This window comes from Ursus americanus, chromosome 8 (assembly GCF_024610735.1).
Source record: "Ursus americanus isolate L20-20 chromosome 8, mUrsAme1.1.p, whole genome shotgun sequence".
Lineage (NCBI taxonomy): Eukaryota > Metazoa > Chordata > Mammalia > Carnivora > Ursidae > Ursus > Ursus americanus.
Genome location: NC_142134.1, coordinates 63,194,526 through 63,213,486, shown reverse-complemented (window position 1 = coordinate 63,213,486; position 18,961 = coordinate 63,194,526). Strand labels below are relative to the sequence as shown.

Sequence of the window (18,961 nt, the reverse complement as noted above, 5' to 3'; positions counted from 1 at the left end):
CCAGTGTGTATAATTGAGCAAAAGCAAATTATGCCCTCCATAAAGACTGAATCAGTGGTCGGAACTGTAAAATAATGGGGCTTGAGCTAGGCTTTGAAACTGACATTTCTTAATTGCTAGAGAGGAGATAGCAGTTGACTCTTGCATGACATGGGTTCAATCTGCAGGCTCTGCTTATGTGCAGATTTTTTTCAGTTGATACAGTATAGTATTACAGATTTTTTTCTTATGATTTTCTTAGTAATATTTTCTTTTATCTAGCTTTATTGTAGGACTACAGTATATAATACATATAATATACAAAATATGTGTTGACTGTTTATGTTAATGGTAAGGCTTCCTGGCCAACAGTAGGCTATTAGTAAAGTTTTGGGGGAGTCAGAAATTAGCCATGGAGTTTTTGATTACATATGGTGTTGGCACCCCTAACCCCTACAGTGTTCAAGGGTCAATCATATAAGGAAGTTATTCTAGGTGGGAAGACTTTTTGAAGGCAGGTTTTTGGCAGCTAGCAAAACAAATCCGTTGGTAATCTGCAAGGTGAAAGGGTGCAGTGTGGTGTTGTTTCAGTCATCCAGTTGCACCAGGTGTTCAGGGTGTAAGATACATAAAACACAGGAATCCAGTTGTCCATTTTGCTTGTAATTCTTCTACTTTTGTTAATATTTTGAAAGTTTCTACTTTGGATATTGCTCTAATTCTTTTTTTCCAGGTTAATTACCAAATAAAATTAAGTGTAGTAGCCATAACAACAATGTCATCAATTAATAATATGTCATTTTAAGTAGATTTTAATTAATAATTGCAGATTCTTCTTCTATAACCTTTTAGACTTTATTGGATTTACTGAATTCCAGTAGTTCAGAATTCTGGGCTCTGTGAAAATGAAAGGAATACTCCCTGCTCTAAAAAGTATCTGCTGTAATTGAATGCATAATTCTAGTATAGACAAACCTGCCCTGAACAGATGTAGTCTTTGTGGAAGCCTAGGTTTCTGTGCTCCGGACATGGCTATTTGCATTACAGAAGGCTTCGCCAAAATGTTTCATTAGGTGATTACTTAACGCACTTCAGTATAATTTTCTATTCATATGTTCAAAGAAAAGAAATGCTTTCTCGAATCTAATTGCATTGTTTGTTTTTGTATTTTATGATGTGTATGTGTGTGTGTGTGTTTCCCCCATTGTTTCAGGTTTTTTTGCCCTCCTCCTTGCGTGTATCTTATGGGCAGTGGATGGAAGAAAAAAAAAGAACAAATGGAACGGGATGGTTGTTCTGAACAAGAGTCTCAACCATGTGCATTTATTGGAATAGGAAATAGTGACCAAGAAATGCAGCAGCTGAACTTGGAAGGAAAGGTAAATTAGAACCGTGTTGGTTCTCCTAAAGGGCACCATGGTGCCAGCATGTAGTTTCTGTATTTGCTTTTGTGGTGATGATTTCTTTTTCCTTCATGGCTTTTGGTAGCGATATTCTGAACAAACCCCCCCACACATACACCCACACCCACACAGACACACACAACCCCACCCACCAGAGATAACTTTTCAAATAGTCATGAGCTGTGGACATCTAAAGGTGGCATATAGTAAGCTTCCTCAGCTTGGGGGCAGTTTGAGCAGGCTGTGAGTCAGGTTTCCATTGGAAGCCAGTAATAAATTTAGGAGGCTAATCTGTCATGTGACTGACAGGGGGGCATGATACTCAATAAACAGTGAAAATACATAGTTCAGTAATATTTTACTCTGTTTTATTCTTAGTCTTATACGAGAAGCGAAGTGATTAATTCTTAGAAGCATTTACCTGGGTTATAAAGATCGTAAATGCTTTACTTTAGCTTCTGTGCGCAGCAAAACTGCAGTAGACAAGAACAGCCACAATTAGCTTTGTACTCAGACTTTTAGGGATTTTCTTTAATTTGTTAGGGAATGGATTTTATGTATTAGTTTTACTTATTGTATTTTATGAAATTAGAAAGTAATCATTTCAGTCTATACCTTTAGTATTCAAAAGTAGTTCTTATTGACTTAGCATTTAACTGTTATTTTGTTTTCCCTTGGTATTAAAATTTGAAAAATGGTTAGTTCTCAACGATCACATGAATGTCTTAAAATAGCACATAAAAAGCTATTTAAATCTTCAGTGAATAACTTAGTGTTTGCTATGTTGCAGTTGGCAGTACGGATGGGGACTGGCAGTTAACACTGAAGGTGATGAGCTAGGAGATTTGTACACTCCAGTGCAGTTTTAGTCATTTTACAGATAATATGCAGAATGTGCACCAAGAAGCCTTAATACCAGCCTTCTTCAAATATTTTTATGACATTTCTATCTTTATAATTTTTATCAGTAAGACTTGTCAACTATGTATTTTTTAATTAGGTTTGCAGTAAAACTTATTACAATAAAAGTGGTTTCATTTTAAAAGAAAATAGAGCAGTAAGAAATATTTCTAAATTATGACCCTTGAGCCTAAGTAAAGGATATATTTAAGTGGTAGGCTGATCTGATAAGCCTTAGCTTGTCTCACCTATTTTCCTGTTCTGTAGAAAGTCTCAGTTATAGGTCTCCAAGCTGTACATTTAGACACTTGGTACTATGGAATGACTACTTAGGTAGGTGGTGAGAAGCCAGGGATTGTAGGTACCAGTGTGTATAACTTGTTAACTGAATTTCATTGCCTGCTTTAACCAATTCCAGCTTCTAGCATTTTAAGGGAAGTAATACCAAACAAACAGCATCCCCACTTGCCTTTCCCAGCATCATGGCTTAGTATGTCTTTCTTCAACTTATACCATTATATTCTTTTCCCAAACCCTAAAAATTCATACAAGATGAAAAGAATACCTGAAAGCTTGAGCGTTAACTAGTATTTAAAGCATCTGCTAATGGGCTAGGATAATGTCTATAAGCCAAATTTACTTGTTAATATTAGTTTTAATGAAAAATGCTATTAGAGAAGTCTTACTTTATATAAAATAAGACTTGTTGAGAGTCAGCAGAAGGCATTCCAGGTGGAAGGAACATCATATGTGCTTGGAGCCTAAAGGTGTAAGAACATGGTAGGTGTGGGCCCAGATAGGCAAAGATGGCCTGAGCAGTGTGACCCTGAGCTTCAGAGAGAGGCCCTTTGCGCTTGCCTGTCTCACTTCATCTCCATTCATTGAAGGTAATACTCTTTTCTTTCAATAGTCTGCTCATTGGTTCAGTTAGTCATTATTCAAAAAGAAGGGATATTTGTTTTGCACTATTTGGCTATTTGTACTTAATATTCATTACAGTAAAGTTCTAATATATGTAGCACTTAATATGGTCATGACATTTGACTCTTGATAATATTTTGGATCTGAGATTTCACTTAATGATGTTTTAAATTTGTTAAATACTCATTTCCTCAATTTTATATCTTACATAGTTGGAACTAGGTAAGCTATACAGCATGAATTAATCCCTACTTAGCCCACTTGTGTTTTTCTTATTCTCAAAAATTACATCCCCTACACCTCTCTTGCTAGCACTATTTGTATAATTCAGATATTTCTACAGTACTTTTGCAATATTACGTCTGGTATTTCTCGTTTCAGGGCAGATGTTTTTACTATGGCCTGAAGATCTTGTCTTCAGAGAGTTGTTCTTAAGTTAAATTGTTTATTATTTATAGAAAGGTTTATTTTATGCCATTTTCTGTTCTAGAATTTTGTTAGCTAATCTAGCCTTTTAGTATGATGAATGTAACTTTAAACTTCATTTACTTTATTTTCTTAAAGCCGTAATACTTTTTCTGAGTAGTGACTTTTTCCTTTTTTTTTTTTTTTTTAAATGGAATTTGAGTAGTTTGTGGTCAGTGGTCTTACAGTTTTTTTAAAAAAAATAATGGTTCTAGTAAAGTTATCCCAGGTACGATTAGTTTTTCGTGGATTCAGACTACTCACTTTTGGAAAGAAATAGAGATATGTTTTCCTTTTTTTCCAAAGTATTTGCTTTTTCCAAACAAAATGAAACCCTTTGTGTGAAAGTCTTTTTCCCATGAGAATTTAATTATCTTCACTTAGATACACATTTCACTTTTGTTCCCTGTAACTGTCTGTTTTAGTATGTTGATACCCATTTTCCTAGACTTTGTCTTTTATGATGCAGACGCCACAGCATCTCTGAGCACTTGGAGATCGTTGAGTAGAAGGGGCTGCATGAGTGTGAAGTACTGTTGTTTTTATTTTCCTTTTTACTATTATTAACTTTATCTTAATTTTGTCTTCTGCAGAACAAAGCTTCTCAAAGCTTTTACCACACTTCTGAATTTATGAAAACTTTTGAGTGTAAAATATTCACATGGCAACTACATTTTCTTACATAACTTTGCTATTGAGAAATGAAATAAACTGCGGCATTATCTTTGTTCTGCTACTAAAATTGCCCAAGGTTACAATTTAAAAAATTTAAAACCTAGAATACATTAGCTATTTCGTAAATAAGTGGCATTTTTCCTGATTTTTAAAAGAAACACACAACAGAGGTTGTCAAAGAAACTTGTTTAGCCTAATTTCAAGGTAGAGCATTGATCTTTTAAAAAATATAATTCAGATATTTTAAATACTTAAGCTGTGTTTTAGCATCATTTACCCAATCTGGAAAAAGAGATCAATAATTTAGTTCCTTGCCTAATTCATAGGGATCAGGGGACTAGGAAACGTTTTAGAATTGTCACATGTATTTGAGATAGTAGCATTGAGAATGTTTTTGCTGTTTTGCCAGTGCTATAACTCTGTAATTCTATCTCTTCAGTTATCAGAATTTATTTTCTGGTAAACTGGCATAATAACTTGCTGCAATTATTTTCTCCGTTACCTTTCAATCCAGCTCTTATTTTGAGTAAGCACTGGCCCAGTGTGGGGCTTGAACTCATGACTCTGAGATCAGGAGTTGCATGCTTCACCGACTGAGCCACCCAAGCACCCCTCAGGCCAGTTCTTCGGATGATGTAATATGAATTATCCCATTGGGCAAAGTCAACCATTTTTTTTATAAAGAATTCTTTAAAGTACGCTCATATCCCTTTCTGGCACAAAACATTGTAAAATTATACAGTTAGTCTAACATTGTTTTCGTCAGACTTGTAGTCGGTTGCTCTAGTGTTCAGCTACGTAAAGAAAAACACTGTACGCACTATTTTCAAAAGGACCACTGCTAAAATCTCTTACATAATTCTGTTGAATTCTGATAGCCTTATTTATATGTTTCGTTTGCAGAAATACAGTCATGGACTATTTTAACTGTAAAATTCTATTTTATTTTATTTTTATTTATTTTTTTTTAAAGATTTTATTTATTTATTTGACAGAGAGAGACAGCCAGCGAGAGAGGGAACACAAGCAGGGGGAGTGGGAGAGGAAGAACCAGGCTCATAGCGGAGGAGCCTGATGTGGGGCTCGATCTCAGAATGCTGGGATCACGCCCTGAGTCAAAGGCACACGCTTGATGACTGTGCCACCCAGGCGCCCCTAAAATTCTATTTTAAATACTGCTGTACCATTGGTAATTCTGTGATGTGGGTATAGAGCTATATAAAACAGGAAAAAATTGTGTTTTAAAACAATCTTGGGGTAAAATGCATCACAATGTTGGTATTTTATAGACTTGATAAAGATGACTATACTTTGTCTTTCAGTAATTGTTACAGTTGGTTTTATCAGTTATTCATTGAATTCATTCATTGAAAGCTTAGCCATGGCCATACTGAGCTGTAAGTACATAATCAACAAGGTTTTGGTGCTATTGAAACTTTCCTTTTCTTTCACAGAACTATTGCACAGCCAAAACATTGTACATATCAGATTCAGACAAGAGAAAGCACTTCATGTTGTCTGTAAAGATGTTCTACGGCAACAGCGATGACATCGGTGTGTTCCTCAGCAAGCGGATAAAAGTCATTTCCAAACCTTCCAAAAAGAAGCAGTCATTGAAAAATGCTGACTGTATGTATGCTTCAGTTTTCTTTTTTGCCACCAATTCCCATCATAAATTAATAAGACAGATTCAGGTGTTTTGTTTTTTTTTTTAATTAAAAATTGCTGTTTTATAGCAAGTTCATTTTTTACTAATGTTTTTGTGGCCCTCACTTTATTTGAAACTGTCATACTCGTTTATTATTGCCACTTTATGGGCTTTTTTTTTTAATTGAAATGAACAAGACTTGGTCTAGGGAAATGGTTCCCAACCAGATTGGGTTCTTCACTGCTCCCCAGAGACCTATGGAAAAATGGGAGTTTTTTTCCTTTTGCTGTCAGGGAGTGATTGATGGTGGCATTGGGTGTGTTGGGCTAGTTTTGCTAAATGTTCTTGTTCTCATTCCATGGAGAATTGATCCACCAAGAATGTCAAAAGCTTCTGGGAGACGCTATTCTCAAACGGGCTTTGGAAGGCCATCCTGAAAACCTAAACAAAATTTTTAACATGGTTGCTCTGGCAAAGACTCCTGTCTTAGGAGCAGATTTTTAGACTACCAGAGAAAAATGCTGTCTGATTAAATTATGCATTTCAACCCCTACACCCCATTTTCTTTTTTAAATTTTAACCCTTTATGATGAAAACTTTCAGACTTACACTACTTTCTCCCTTTTACATAAGGTGACCATGCACCTGGCCTCAACAGCTTTTGCCACTTCTCTTTCATTATTTCCATGGCCTCTTCCTTCTCTTGACACCTGGAATATTTTAACGGAAATCTCAGATATCCTGTTCTGTCAGCCACCATTTCTGCAGTAGTGATTCTTTTTTTTTTTTTTTTTAAAGATTTTATTTATTTGACAGAGATAGAGACAGCCAGCGAGAGAGGGAACACAAGCAGGGGGAGTGGGAGAGGAAGAAGCAGGCTCATAGTGGAGGAGCCTGATGTGGGGCTCGATCCCACAACGCCAGGATCACGCCCTGAGCCGAAGGCAGACGCTCAACCGCTGTGCCACCCAGGCGCCCCCTGCAGTAGTGATTCTTAACAGCTTTCTTTTGAAACATCAGTGAGCCTAAAAAAGTTGGCCGTACTTCTTTGATGCCATCTAAAAACCAGTCCATGTGCAGATTTATTACAGTTGTGTTTTTGTGGGTGTTTTTCTTAGCAGTTGGCCTGTTCAAACTTGGATCCAAATAAGGTCCATACATTTTAATCTGTGATAGTGTATTCTCTCCCCCTCCAACCTTTTATTTCTTCCATCCCATTTGTTGAAGAACCTGGGTCATTTTTCCTTTGGAATTTCCATATTCTGAATCTGGCTTATTACATGTCCTCTGTTGCTCATATTTTCCATAAACTGGTGGTTAGACTTAAAGACCTACTTTAGAATTAGCTGGTCCTCTATATGTCCGTTTCCTTCAAATCAGAAATCGTATGATATCTGATCATCCCGCTTTTGTCCTGTTAAGATTGTTTATAGTAAGTTGAGCTGTTGTTAGCTTCATCCATCCGTCACAGGGTTCCTCAGCAACCTTAACCATTGATGATGGCTGCTTAAATCCAGTATTTTATGAAGGGCTTTTTCTGATTCTTCTACTCTTAACTTAATTTGTTAGCAGTTTGTTTCAAAAATAGTCTGCAGAGGAAAGGCAGGATAAATGCTTGTTTACTAATTTGCAGAATAACAATAGTATTCTTTGGAAATGCCGAGTGTGGTTTTAGGTGTTTTGTTTAGTTTGATTGCTTTTGTTTTGTTTCATTTTGTTTTATTATGAACTTACTGGGTTTTTATGTATTGGATGGTTTTAGTTCTCTCAGTCATTATTACTATAATCATTTGCTTTATATTATAGAAATTTTCAAACATATAGACAGTTGCATAATTACATGAAACCTCTTGTGTTCGTCTGACTTCAACAATGATCTTAACTGCAGGCCAGTTTTATTTCATCTATACCCATCTCCCACCCCGCTTTCCTCTGCCTCATTTTAATTTTATGCAAATCCAAGACCTATCATCTGCAAATATGTGTCTCTGAAAGAGAGAGATTCTTGTTTTTTTTTAATATAATACCATGATCACATAAAAACAAGTATATTATAAAACAACTATAAAAAGAAATAATTTCTTCATCTTGGGGTGCCTGGGTGGCTCAGTCAGTTAAGTGTCTGTCTTTGGCTCAGGTCATGATCTCAGGGTTCTGGGATTGAGCCCCCCACAGCAGGCTCTCTTCTCAGCAGGGAGTCTGCTTCTCCCCTTTTCCCTCTGCCTGCCCTCCACCTGCTTGTGCTGTCTTTCTCTCTCTCTGTGAAATAAATAAATAAAATCTTTGGGACGCCTGGGTAGCGCAGTTGTTAAGCGCCTGCCTTCGGCTCAGGGCGTGATCCCGGCGTTCCGGTCTCAAGTCCCACATCGGGCTCCTCCGCTGGGAGCCTGCTTCTTCCTCTCCCACTCCCCCTGCTTGTGTTCCCTCTCTCGCTGGCTGTCTATCTCTGTCAAATAAATAAATAAAAAATCTTTAAAAAAAAAATAAAATAAAATCTTTAAAATAAAAAAAAATAATTTCTTCATCTCATCAAATATCTAGTCAGTTGATCAAATATAAAATCATCTAAAATGTCATTTTTTAAGTATTTTGTTTGAATCACAATTCAAATTTTGAATCTCCACCAGGTATTATAATACATATTGTGTTGACCCGTCCTTGAGTACTTTTAATCTTGGATTCCCTCTTTATCTCTCTCTTTCCCTCTCTCTCTCTCTCTCTCTCTCTCCCTCTCCCTCCCCCCCCTTGTAATGTGTTTATTCAGGAGACTGAGTCATTGGCCCGCAGAGATTTCCACATACTGGATTTTGTTCATTTCACTTCCTTGGTGTAGTTTAACGTATTTTGTAAATTGGTAGTGTCAAAGAGAAACACACTAGAGCCCAGACACTAGTTAAAGGTGTAAAGATGGATTTTGTTCAGTACTATCACAGGGAGAAGAGGCCTCAGTGTAGAACTGAACTCAATTCCAAATACATCAAGGACAAGTGAGGATTTATAATTAAGGAGCAGAGTGAGAGAATGGTCAGTGGGTAGAAAATTACTAAGAGGAAACATGAAGGGAAGGGGGTTCTAGAGGAGCTAGCTTGAGAGGCTTTTTGCTAAAGGCTGGCCTAGGTGATCAGATATGCAGGGTGGGAGATGGGGAACTTGATCAGATTTCAAGGGGGAGAGGATGACTTAGCGGGGTTCTTGGGAATAACTGGGGTACGCAGGCCAATTACTGGGCCCAAGGAAGAGGCCTCCTTGGAAACAGGACTCAGAGGAACCTGTCTGTAAAGTTTGCTGAGGTTTAATTTAGAAGCTTGGTCAGATTTAAATTTGTTGTTCTTTGGGGTTTTTTTTTGTTGTTGCTAGAGGACAAAGCTTACTTCATAGTGATAGTATTCTTGCTAATGTCATGTATTCAGACTATTTCTAATTCAAATTACAGGATTTTACTTAACCTCTAACTTTGTTTTTCTGTTGATCATAAGTTTCTTGTTGGCAAAGAACATATTTCACTTTCAGAATATTTTCCTGCTCACATAGACATGTTTTGTTTTGGTTTTTTTTCCAAGAAATTTCATGCACCACTATACTTCAGGGAATTTAGAAAAAATCAAAATCTCTAAAATCACAAAGGCAGTTGATATCAACTTTGGTAAACATTCTGCTAGACTCCTCTCTGAATACATTCCATAGGATTGGTTGTGAGCACATGGAGACACACATGCAGTCACATTAAGTTTTGTGTGTGTGTGTGTGTGTGTGTGTGTGTGTGTACACCTAATGGAACCACAGTTTCATCTACTAATGGAACCACAGTATACAGAGGGTTTTATAGTCTGCTTTTCCATTCAGTGGTCTTCTAGGGAGATCTTTTCTTTTCTTTCTTTTCTTTTTTTTTTTTTTTTAAGATTTCATTTATTCATTTGACTGAGAGAGGGAACACAAGCAGGGGGAGTGGGAGAGGAAGAAGCAGGCTCCCAGTGGAGCAGGGAGCCCGATGTGGGGCTTGATCCCAGACCCTGGGATCACGCCCTGGGCTGAAGGCAGACGCTTAACGACTGAGCCACCCGGGTGCCCCTAGGGAGATATTTTCTTAATTGGTGCATTTAGATACATAGTATTTAAATAGGTAAATGATATTATAATTTATTTAATCAGTTTTCTGCTGTTCAATATTTATTATTTAAAAAATAATTTCCCTTCACTGAACAGCATTGCATGAAACATACCGTGTAGCTCTCATTTAAAAATTTTTATGGACATATATCTTTAGTGTGACATTATTAATGAGAGTTACCTTGACTTTTTTTTTTTTAAGGGTATCAGTGTGTTAGCAGAATCTGTTAATTATTAAGTTATAATAAAGAATAATCGTAATTTGCCAAGTACAGGTCCCTTCCCCCCAATCACATAAATAGAAACTATTTTTTCTTTGCAGTATGCATTGCCTCAGGAACAAAGGTGGCTCTGTTTAATCGACTTCGATCCCAGACAGTTAGTACCAGATACTTGCATGTAGAAGGAGGTAATTTCCATGCCAGTTCTCAGCAGTGGGGAGCATTTTACATTCATCTCTGTGAGTACAAAAATGTGTATTTGATGTTTTTAGTGTGAAATTGTTAAATTCTTTGATAATAAGACATACAGCTATATTAAGTTTTGTTTTTTTCCTAAGTAGATTAATGAATTCCACAAGATAATAATTCGATCTCTTTTTTTCATTCCACTGTAGTGGATGATGATGAATCAGAAGGAGAAGAATTCACAGTTCGCGATGGCTACATCCACTACGGACAAACAGTCAAACTTGTGTGTTCCGTCACTGGCATGGCACTCCCAAGATTGGTACGACTCTGCTTTTGCTTTAGTCATATGTGTAGTGAATATAAAAGACATAGCATTCAAATGTAAAAATACACTTCAATTTCATGCTTTTTAATTTAAGAACATGTATCAATAGTCACTGCTATTTGTCATTCACAGTTATATGCCACTTTATTGTAAAAACGATTTAAGGCAGTTAGCCAGTTTTTATGAATGCATTCGTAAATGACTTTCTGTTATACTATCTCTAATGAGTTTTCCTTTTTGGTTGTATATCTGAACATGTTCAATAGAGGGCACTAAATAATTGCGTTATGATTTCTTTCCTTAACTAATACAGATATCTGTGATCATTTTTTTGTGGTACCTGCTATATCCCGCCACAGGACCAAGTTTTCGGAAGCATAGAAATTCTTCTTGAAAAATAGAAACATAGTTTTTATTAGTTTACTCTCCCACAAGAAGATAGGTTTATTGAAAATTAAATTGTTATTCCATACTCTGAGAGAGAGCCATGGTGTTTAGGCCTTTTTGTTCACTAGGATGATTTTGCAACTATAAAAACTGCATTTCTTAGTAAAATGAAAGCAAAAGCCCCTTATAGACTCCCTCCTTCATGTACCCCCTCCTTTTCTGAAACAGAGTACAATTTAGTTAAGATGGAGGGGATTTATGAGTAGCCCTGATTCAAGGTCAAGTTGGGGGGACATGGTGTTGGGCTGTATGCAATTTATCTCAGAAATATGGTAAGTATTGTACCAACAAGCTACAAAGCCAGCATAAAGGAGAGAACACCAATTAGAGTAATCCCTGATGTTTTATGAATGTAGAATTCACCAGACACATACCTTAAGTTATAGTGTTTGCACTACTTGTTATCAGATTTCTTTCCTTTTTTCAATAATTAGAAATGACCAAAGCAAGTTTTGATGACACATACTAGTGAACATCTTTGGTTTCCTTATTGGTGAGAGGCCATTCAGCAGTGTCTATGTCCAAAGAACTCTCGTGGGGAATAAAATTGAACCAGACATGTGTCATGTTCCCATTGTGCTTATTCTTAGCTAGTGGAGAAACAGGGAAGTACACAGATAACAGTACTCTAGACAATCATGACTCCTATGTGACGGAGAAGCATGAGTGAGTGTTGTAGACTTAGAGGAAGCTCTAGACAGACATCATTCAGAAATCAGTTATTTCTCTAAAACCCAAACCTCAAATTAAATGTAGCTTGAACTTCAGCATTGAATTGAAATATTTTGCTTGAGTTTAGTCAATCTCCCAGACTATGTTAGAAGTTATAATTGCCAAAGAAATACCCATAGTAACATAGTAAAGGTTAAAACAAATGAGAAGAAAATAAGCTAAAACAGGATAAAGAGGGACTTGGGGTGCTTTGAGGGGTCAGAAATCTTTGCAGTGGGGATATTTGAATAGAGACCAGAATGAAGTTGGGAACCACAAACTCTGAAGTACATTTCAGACAGACAGCATGAGTGCAAAAAGAACTTAAGATGGGAATATGAGACAAATGTTAAAGAAGCCATGGTAGCCCAAGCCAGGGGAGGGATGGAGGGAGCAAGTGGCAGGAATTGAGATATTATCTACATATAATAGGAGCACACCAGAGGGTTTTAAACAGGGTGTGATGGCTGGTTTATGTTTAGAAGGGTAATTGCAGCTGCTCTGTGAAGAGGAGAACATGGGGTGTAGCAGTGGGAGCAGAGACAGCAGTTGGGCTTCTGTCATAATTCAGGCAAGAGTTGATGGTAGCATCTTAGACCAGGATTGTAGTGGTAAGGTGATGAGAGGTGACAGATTTATTTGAAATGGGACCTAATGGAATTTGTCGACAGATTGGATGGTCGGGTGTAAGAGAAAACAAGGAGTCAAGGGTGACTCCAGAGGTTTGGATTGAGTGAGTGGTGGTGCTGTTTATTGAGCTGTGAGTTGGAGGAGGGTCACTTGGAGGAGGAAATGAAAAATCTGGGCTTTTTAAAAATATTCTATTTTTTTTTAAAGATTTTATTTATTTGTCAGAGAGAGAAGAGAGAGAGCACAAGCAGGGGGAGCTGCAGGCAGAGGGAGAAGCGGGCTCCCTGCTGAGCAAGAAGCCTGATGTGGGACTCAATCCTAGGACCCTGGGATCATGACCTGAGCTGAAGGCAGATGCTTAATCGACTGAGCCACCCAGGCGTCCCAAAAATCTGGGTTTTGATGAAGATTGAGGTAGCCTACTAAACATCTTAAATGGAACTGTTGAGTCAGTAGTTAAACATACAAGTCAAGTGCCAGAGGAGAGAGGTTAGGGCTGGAGATACAACCTTAGGAGTTGCCAGCCTCTGATTAGTACGTTGGCCAGCAGGATTAACATCAGCTGTCGGTTTGTTAGAAATGCAGACTGTTAGGCCCCCATGAGATCTGTGGGATTAGAACAAGAACCCCAGATGATTTGTATGCACATCAAAGTCTGAAAAGCAGTGATCTGGAAAACAAGTATCTGCCCGCCCTGTTTTTCAGGTGTTCTCAGAAGAAGGTAACACCTTCCACATTCTACCATGCTTGTAATCTGGAAGTATTTCTTACACCTTGCCTTATTGTTTGTAAATGTTTGCCATATGTGATGACTTCCTTTTCTAATTACTGAAATACAGATAATTAGGAAGGTTGATAAGCAGACCGCATTACTGGATGCAGATGATCCCGTGTCACAACTCCATAAATGTGCATTTTACCTTAAGGATACGGAAAGAATGTACTTGTGCCTTTCTCAAGAAAGAATAATCCAGTTTCAGGTACGTTTTAAAATTATTGGTAAAAACGTGCCATCGTTTGGTTAGCAGCATACAGAAACCGAAAACTCTCGTACGTTAACTGTTCCCAAATACATGAAGCTGTTTTCAGATATTTATCTCAAGTCCAAAGGTTCTTAACCTGCATGATCCTGAGACATGGCAGGCACCCTACCTCAGGGAAGAACTCAAAACTATAAAAATGTTCTTGGAGAAACAGTTACCATGTAGTTCTGGGAATCAGAAAGTTTCTCAGATCTTCCAAAAGTAGCTTTGGGTGTTCGGCGAATCCCCTGAAACTGCATGAAGACATGGTATACAGATACACGCATGTTTGGGGGGCCGGTTCGTAATCATCAGATTTACATTGCAGTCTTCCTAGATAGTAATGACGAGATGTCTTAAAAGCTGAGTTTTGACTACCTTCGCTCAGAAGTCTTTCAGGAGGACATCTATGACATGGACAGATGATTTAATAGGATAATTATACTTTCTTGTGAAACTCATTTGTAAACCTCTGGAGACCTGTTTCAGAGAGATGGCCATGTGCAGCCATTCTCCTCAGCCCAGAGAAGATGGACTGTTTTGGGTGTTTCAAGGAAGGGTAGGGGAGTGCCAGTTCACATCTCGGTTCCCTCCAGCTGAAAGTGTGTGAGTTTCTAACTGCTCTTTAAGCTTGAGGGGCTCCTCGTCTCTTTCTTAGGGATCTGTAAAGGGTTTTAAATAGCTATTTACACCACGAATGCTGATCTTTTATTAAATTATACAGGTATTGGCCTACTCTCAAATGCTTATTATGAAAGGTATTATTTTTAATATGTCACTGAAATATTTTATAATGAAAAAACTGCTGAATGCGAGATTGCCATATTAAATATTCTGTTTGTGTTTATTTAGGGACTGGCAAAGCCCCGTGTTGGGAAGTTCATAAATTTGTACTGAGCTCTTTCCCTGTTAACTCCAGTGTACGAGTGCTACCTTGTTAAAATTGTCTTATACTGCAATGTCTTATACTGCAATAAAACTCTGTTTCAAAACGTTCTTTCTTCATAAGGCCACTCCATGCCCAAAAGAACCAAATAAAGAGATGATAAATGACGGCGCTTCCTGGACAATCATCAGCACGGATAAGGCCGAGTACACCTTTTATGAGGGCATGGGCCCTGTCCTTGCCCCGGTCACCCCTGTGCCTGTCGTAGAAAGCCTTCAGGTAAGACCACTTATTCACAAGTTGACTTTTAGCTCTTTGTCACTGCTCCCAGCTCTGACTTGGTATGATTTTTATTTTACAATAAATGATTTTTCTCCAACTCCTGTGATTTGGGGATGTTGTTAATACGTTGTTTCATGATTTAAAAAAAAAATAAGAGCATACTTTTATACAAGAAAATTTAAGTTTAAATCTACTTGTATGTTATCTTGCGATGTGTTTAGCTCACTTTTTCTTTATAATCATGTTATTTTTTTTTAAGATTTTATTTATTTATTAGCAGGGGGGATGGGGGTCAGAGGGAGAGGGCGAAGCAGGCTCCCCACTGAGTAGGGAGCCTAACACGGGGCTCAGTCCCAGGACCTTGGGATCATGACCTGAGCTGAAGGCAGATGCTTAACCGACTGAGCCACCCAGGCGCCCCTATAATCATGTTATTTAAAAAGAAGAGTTTTACTCATTTTTTTCATAAATCATAGTCAAATGAAAAACTAGTCTGTGTACTTTAATGAAAAATGAAAATTTTTTCTCAACATTGTTCTCATTTTCTGTGAATTTCAGTTGAATGGCGGTGGGGACGTAGCAATGCTTGAACTTACAGGACAGAATTTCACTCCAAATTTACGAGTGTGGTTTGGGGATGTAGAAGCTGAAACTATGTACAGGTACTTAATGAAACTTCTTACATCATCTAGAGTTTTTGATGGGGGTGGGTACATGAGATTCTTTCCTAATATTGATTGTAATGTATCAAGCAACCTCTTTTAAGTTCCAGTTCTAAAACGTACATGGCTTCTAAGTGATTTCTATTTCCCCCTCAGATGTGGAGAGAGTATGCTCTGTGTTGTCCCAGACATTTCTGCATTCCGAGAAGGTTGGAGATGGGTCCGACAGCCAGTCCAGGTTCCAGTAACTTTGGTCCGTAATGATGGAATCATTTATTCCACCAGCCTTACCTTTACCTACACACCAGAACCAGGGCCACGGCCACACTGCAGTGCGGCAGGAGCAATCCTTCGAGCCAATTCAAGCCAAGTGCCCCCTAATGAATCAAACACAAACAGCGAGGGAAGTTACACAAATGTCAGCACAAATTCAACCAATGTCACATCATCTGCAGCAACAGTGGTGTCCTAACTACCGTCTTTTCGCTAGGACTTAAACTGACTTGAGTGCGGCAAAACGTTGACAAAATAAAAGAGAGAGAGAGAAAGAAAAAGGAAAAAAATGAACAATCTTTTGTGGTTTCTTGGAAAACTTTTCATACCAGGTGATACTGTTCCAAAACCCCATTACCTACAAGTGCTGATTGGAAGTGCAGAAGCCACAGTAAAACAGACAAGCAAAACACGGAAATGTACATTGGAAATCGATTTTTTTTTTCAGCTGTTCTTTTTGTTTGGTTGGTTTTTGTTTGGTTTTGTTTAAATGGGCAAGAATAGAGATGTGGCTGGAATAAAAGTTAATCAAACTAGAAGACACAAATCTGACATAGTTTTTACGGACCAAGGAACTTGTATAAGCTTTAGCAAAAGGTACATTTTCACCATACCTTTTTTTATATCACAGTATATAGTACACCTTTGTTACCAAATAGGTTGTTCTCCTCCCCGCCCCCCCTTTGAGCTTCTGCTCTTCAGTACATTCAAGTTCCAAGCCTGACCACGCTTGTTTAATCTAATTACCATATTCTTCCAGGGTTGGTTTTTGATTTTTGTTTTGTTCTGTTTTGTTTTGATTTAAGGCTGGAACTATCCTTTTTTTTTTTTTTAAGTTGATGTCTTATGACTTTTCATGAGTCGAAATTGTTTTGATTTCAGCAAGTCAAATCTTGTAAAGGCCCGCATATTTTTTTAAGATTATATGAAGTCTGTGCAAAAGCTTTAAAAAAAAAAAATGCCTCTGCCTTGCCTGCAATACACGCAATGTACGTTAGCTTCGTCTCTGTTCTCAGACACTGTCCCTTGTTTCGTCCTTGTTTTCCTTTTTTTTTTTTTTAAAGTATTTATAGTGGTATTCCAAGAGGTTCTAACATTTATGTGGAATTAAATGTGGCCATTTAGTCCTTAATGAATTAATGGCACAGAACATGATGGTATTTGAAGTGTTCTCTCCCCTTCTCCCATGCGTAAATGTATCTCCATGTTCCAGGATTTGTTCAGGTCCTTTCCCCTCCCCCCACCTCCACAAGCCCCTGATTTTGTACATAACTTGTATTATGTGTAAGTTAAACATTTTATTTTGAACTTGGAATGTTCCCAGTGATTTCATTCAGCAGGGCGTTTTCTGCCTTGTCGGCATATGACAAAAAATATATATATATCATGAGAAGTATTTGCTACCAGTTGGTGGATGGTGCCCTTATTGAGGAAAATCTCAGCAAAAGCATGTGTTTGTTTACTTTTTTTTTTTTCTTGGTAGCCTAGGTCAAAACATCATTGTAACCTTAAAACAAGATGCTTTTATTAGATGACCAACTAAAATAGCTTGGAAGACAGTACTTTAGAACAGATAGTTGTGAGATTATAAAACCGCAGATGTAATTTATCTTTCCACATCTCTCCTGCCTTTCTTTGTCTTCTCTTCCCCAGTACTGAGTGTCTCTGCAAATGTCTCCTACTCAGAAAACATTTCTTTTCCATTCAGTTAAGATTTAGTTGCATTCAGGGTTGTGTGTTGGCCTCGTGTTTGGCTCACCGGTTTCACATTGCTTCCCTTCCTGCACTTCGATTATACCTTTGCTTGGTTTTTTAGAAATTGCGGCCGACTCACTGGGCTACTTTTAGTACAGGAACCATGTGTGTAACTTACAGGACACAGTCTAGTAATACAATCATCCTTCTTAGAGTTAAAAACTACCTCTAGAATGTGGTAAGCTTTTACTGTCCCATAAAACAGGAGCCACAAGTACCTTACGAATGCAAAACTAACTTGCTGCAGTGTTTCCAGACAGAACATTGTCTTTCTGGTGTCCTGGGCGATTTTGAAAACGTTTTTGTTGGAAGACTTTTTAAACGTCTTATTAGTAGCTTTTTTTGTCCAGCTATGCTGTCTTCATCACTCATCCTTTTGCTCAGACTATGTCATTGTAAATACGATTCCTAACCTCTCTAAATCACCTTTTCCTCAGTTTTCAAGGGGGAAGTCATTTGTAAGACATATTAATGGTTAAATCAAAGTTATTGTGGTTTTATCTTACTGCAAGCCTTTTTAATTACTCACAGGCTGCATTATTCTCTCTCTATAGCCTTCTCTTCAGATCTGCTCCAGTCACTAGCTTCTGTAAGCTGACCCTGCCTCACACTTTAAATCTGTTTCAGTGATCGAGGGCAGAATTGTGGCCTTATCTTTCTTTGTTTTAACTGTTTACTAGCTTCTTCTTGCAAACTCGCTTATTTTCGAGTAGTATTTATTCTCTGTTGAGTCATGGAAATAGTGAAATCGTCTTTACACAGTGCTTTTCATTCGGAGTATGGAAATATTTTCAGTGCTGCTTTCCTTTGAATGGGCCACAAGTTTCCTCCCTTCCCAGGTTTGGTATTTAGTTATGAAACTGTGTTAAATTAACCGATAACAGATGAGATACTTTTGAAGAACAAATGATTCCTTACCTACCTTTGCAGCTCAAATTAATTTTTCAAGTTTATGGCTTTATTAAAATGAACTTTGCCTTTTTACTATTTAATTATACCTTATTTTGGCTCTTTGTTTCTTTTAATGAGATGATTTTGAAATATTAGACTGTAAAGCCTTTTCCTGTTTGTTTTATTTGTTTGAAAAGTCCAAGAATGTACTTACACAGGCATTTCCCTTGCTATTTTATGCCATTCTGCATACCACAAACTAAAGACTGAAATGATTTGTCCGTTGTAGCTTCTTTTTTATCAGTAGGTCTTTTGTCAGCTGCTTTAAAAAAAAATTTCATGGATTTGTGAATTCATTTTCAGTGTGTAATTTATAGGAGCCTTGTCGTCTGGTTATGGAAGAACACAGCCCCTCCTCCAATGGCATTATTAGAGATGCTGGTCCTTTTTCCTCGTAAATGACTGTCTTAGAATGGTGACCACTTCGGTTAAAGTAGAGAACATTTGACTTTGGGGTTTTCTTTGTGTTTTTTAATTCTATTTTAGAAGCGTATCTTCTACTCTCATGA

At 37.6% G+C, this 18,961-nt stretch overlaps 1 protein-coding gene across 6 annotated transcripts in view; it reads left to right on the top strand.

The window, feature by feature from the left end:
* RBPJ (recombination signal binding protein for immunoglobulin kappa J region) overlaps positions 1-17,221 on the top strand; it is a 214,694-nt gene extending 197,473 nt beyond the window's left edge. For all 6 annotated transcript variants that reach the window (XM_045799268.2, XM_045799264.2, XM_045799263.2 and 3 more), the window contains 8 exons: positions 1,193-1,358; positions 5,798-5,972; positions 10,421-10,558; positions 10,715-10,827; positions 13,461-13,601; positions 14,653-14,808; positions 15,370-15,473; positions 15,630-17,221. In XM_045799268.2, coding sequence (XP_045655224.1) covers positions 1,193-1,358; positions 5,798-5,972; positions 10,421-10,558; positions 10,715-10,827; positions 13,461-13,601; positions 14,653-14,808; positions 15,370-15,473; positions 15,630-15,945 — 1,309 coding nt within the window. In that variant the 3' untranslated portion in view covers positions 15,946-17,221. The remainder of the gene's footprint in view (positions 1-1,192; positions 1,359-5,797; positions 5,973-10,420; positions 10,559-10,714; positions 10,828-13,460; positions 13,602-14,652; positions 14,809-15,369; positions 15,474-15,629) is intronic.
* Positions 17,222-18,961: the final 1,740 nt, after the last annotated feature.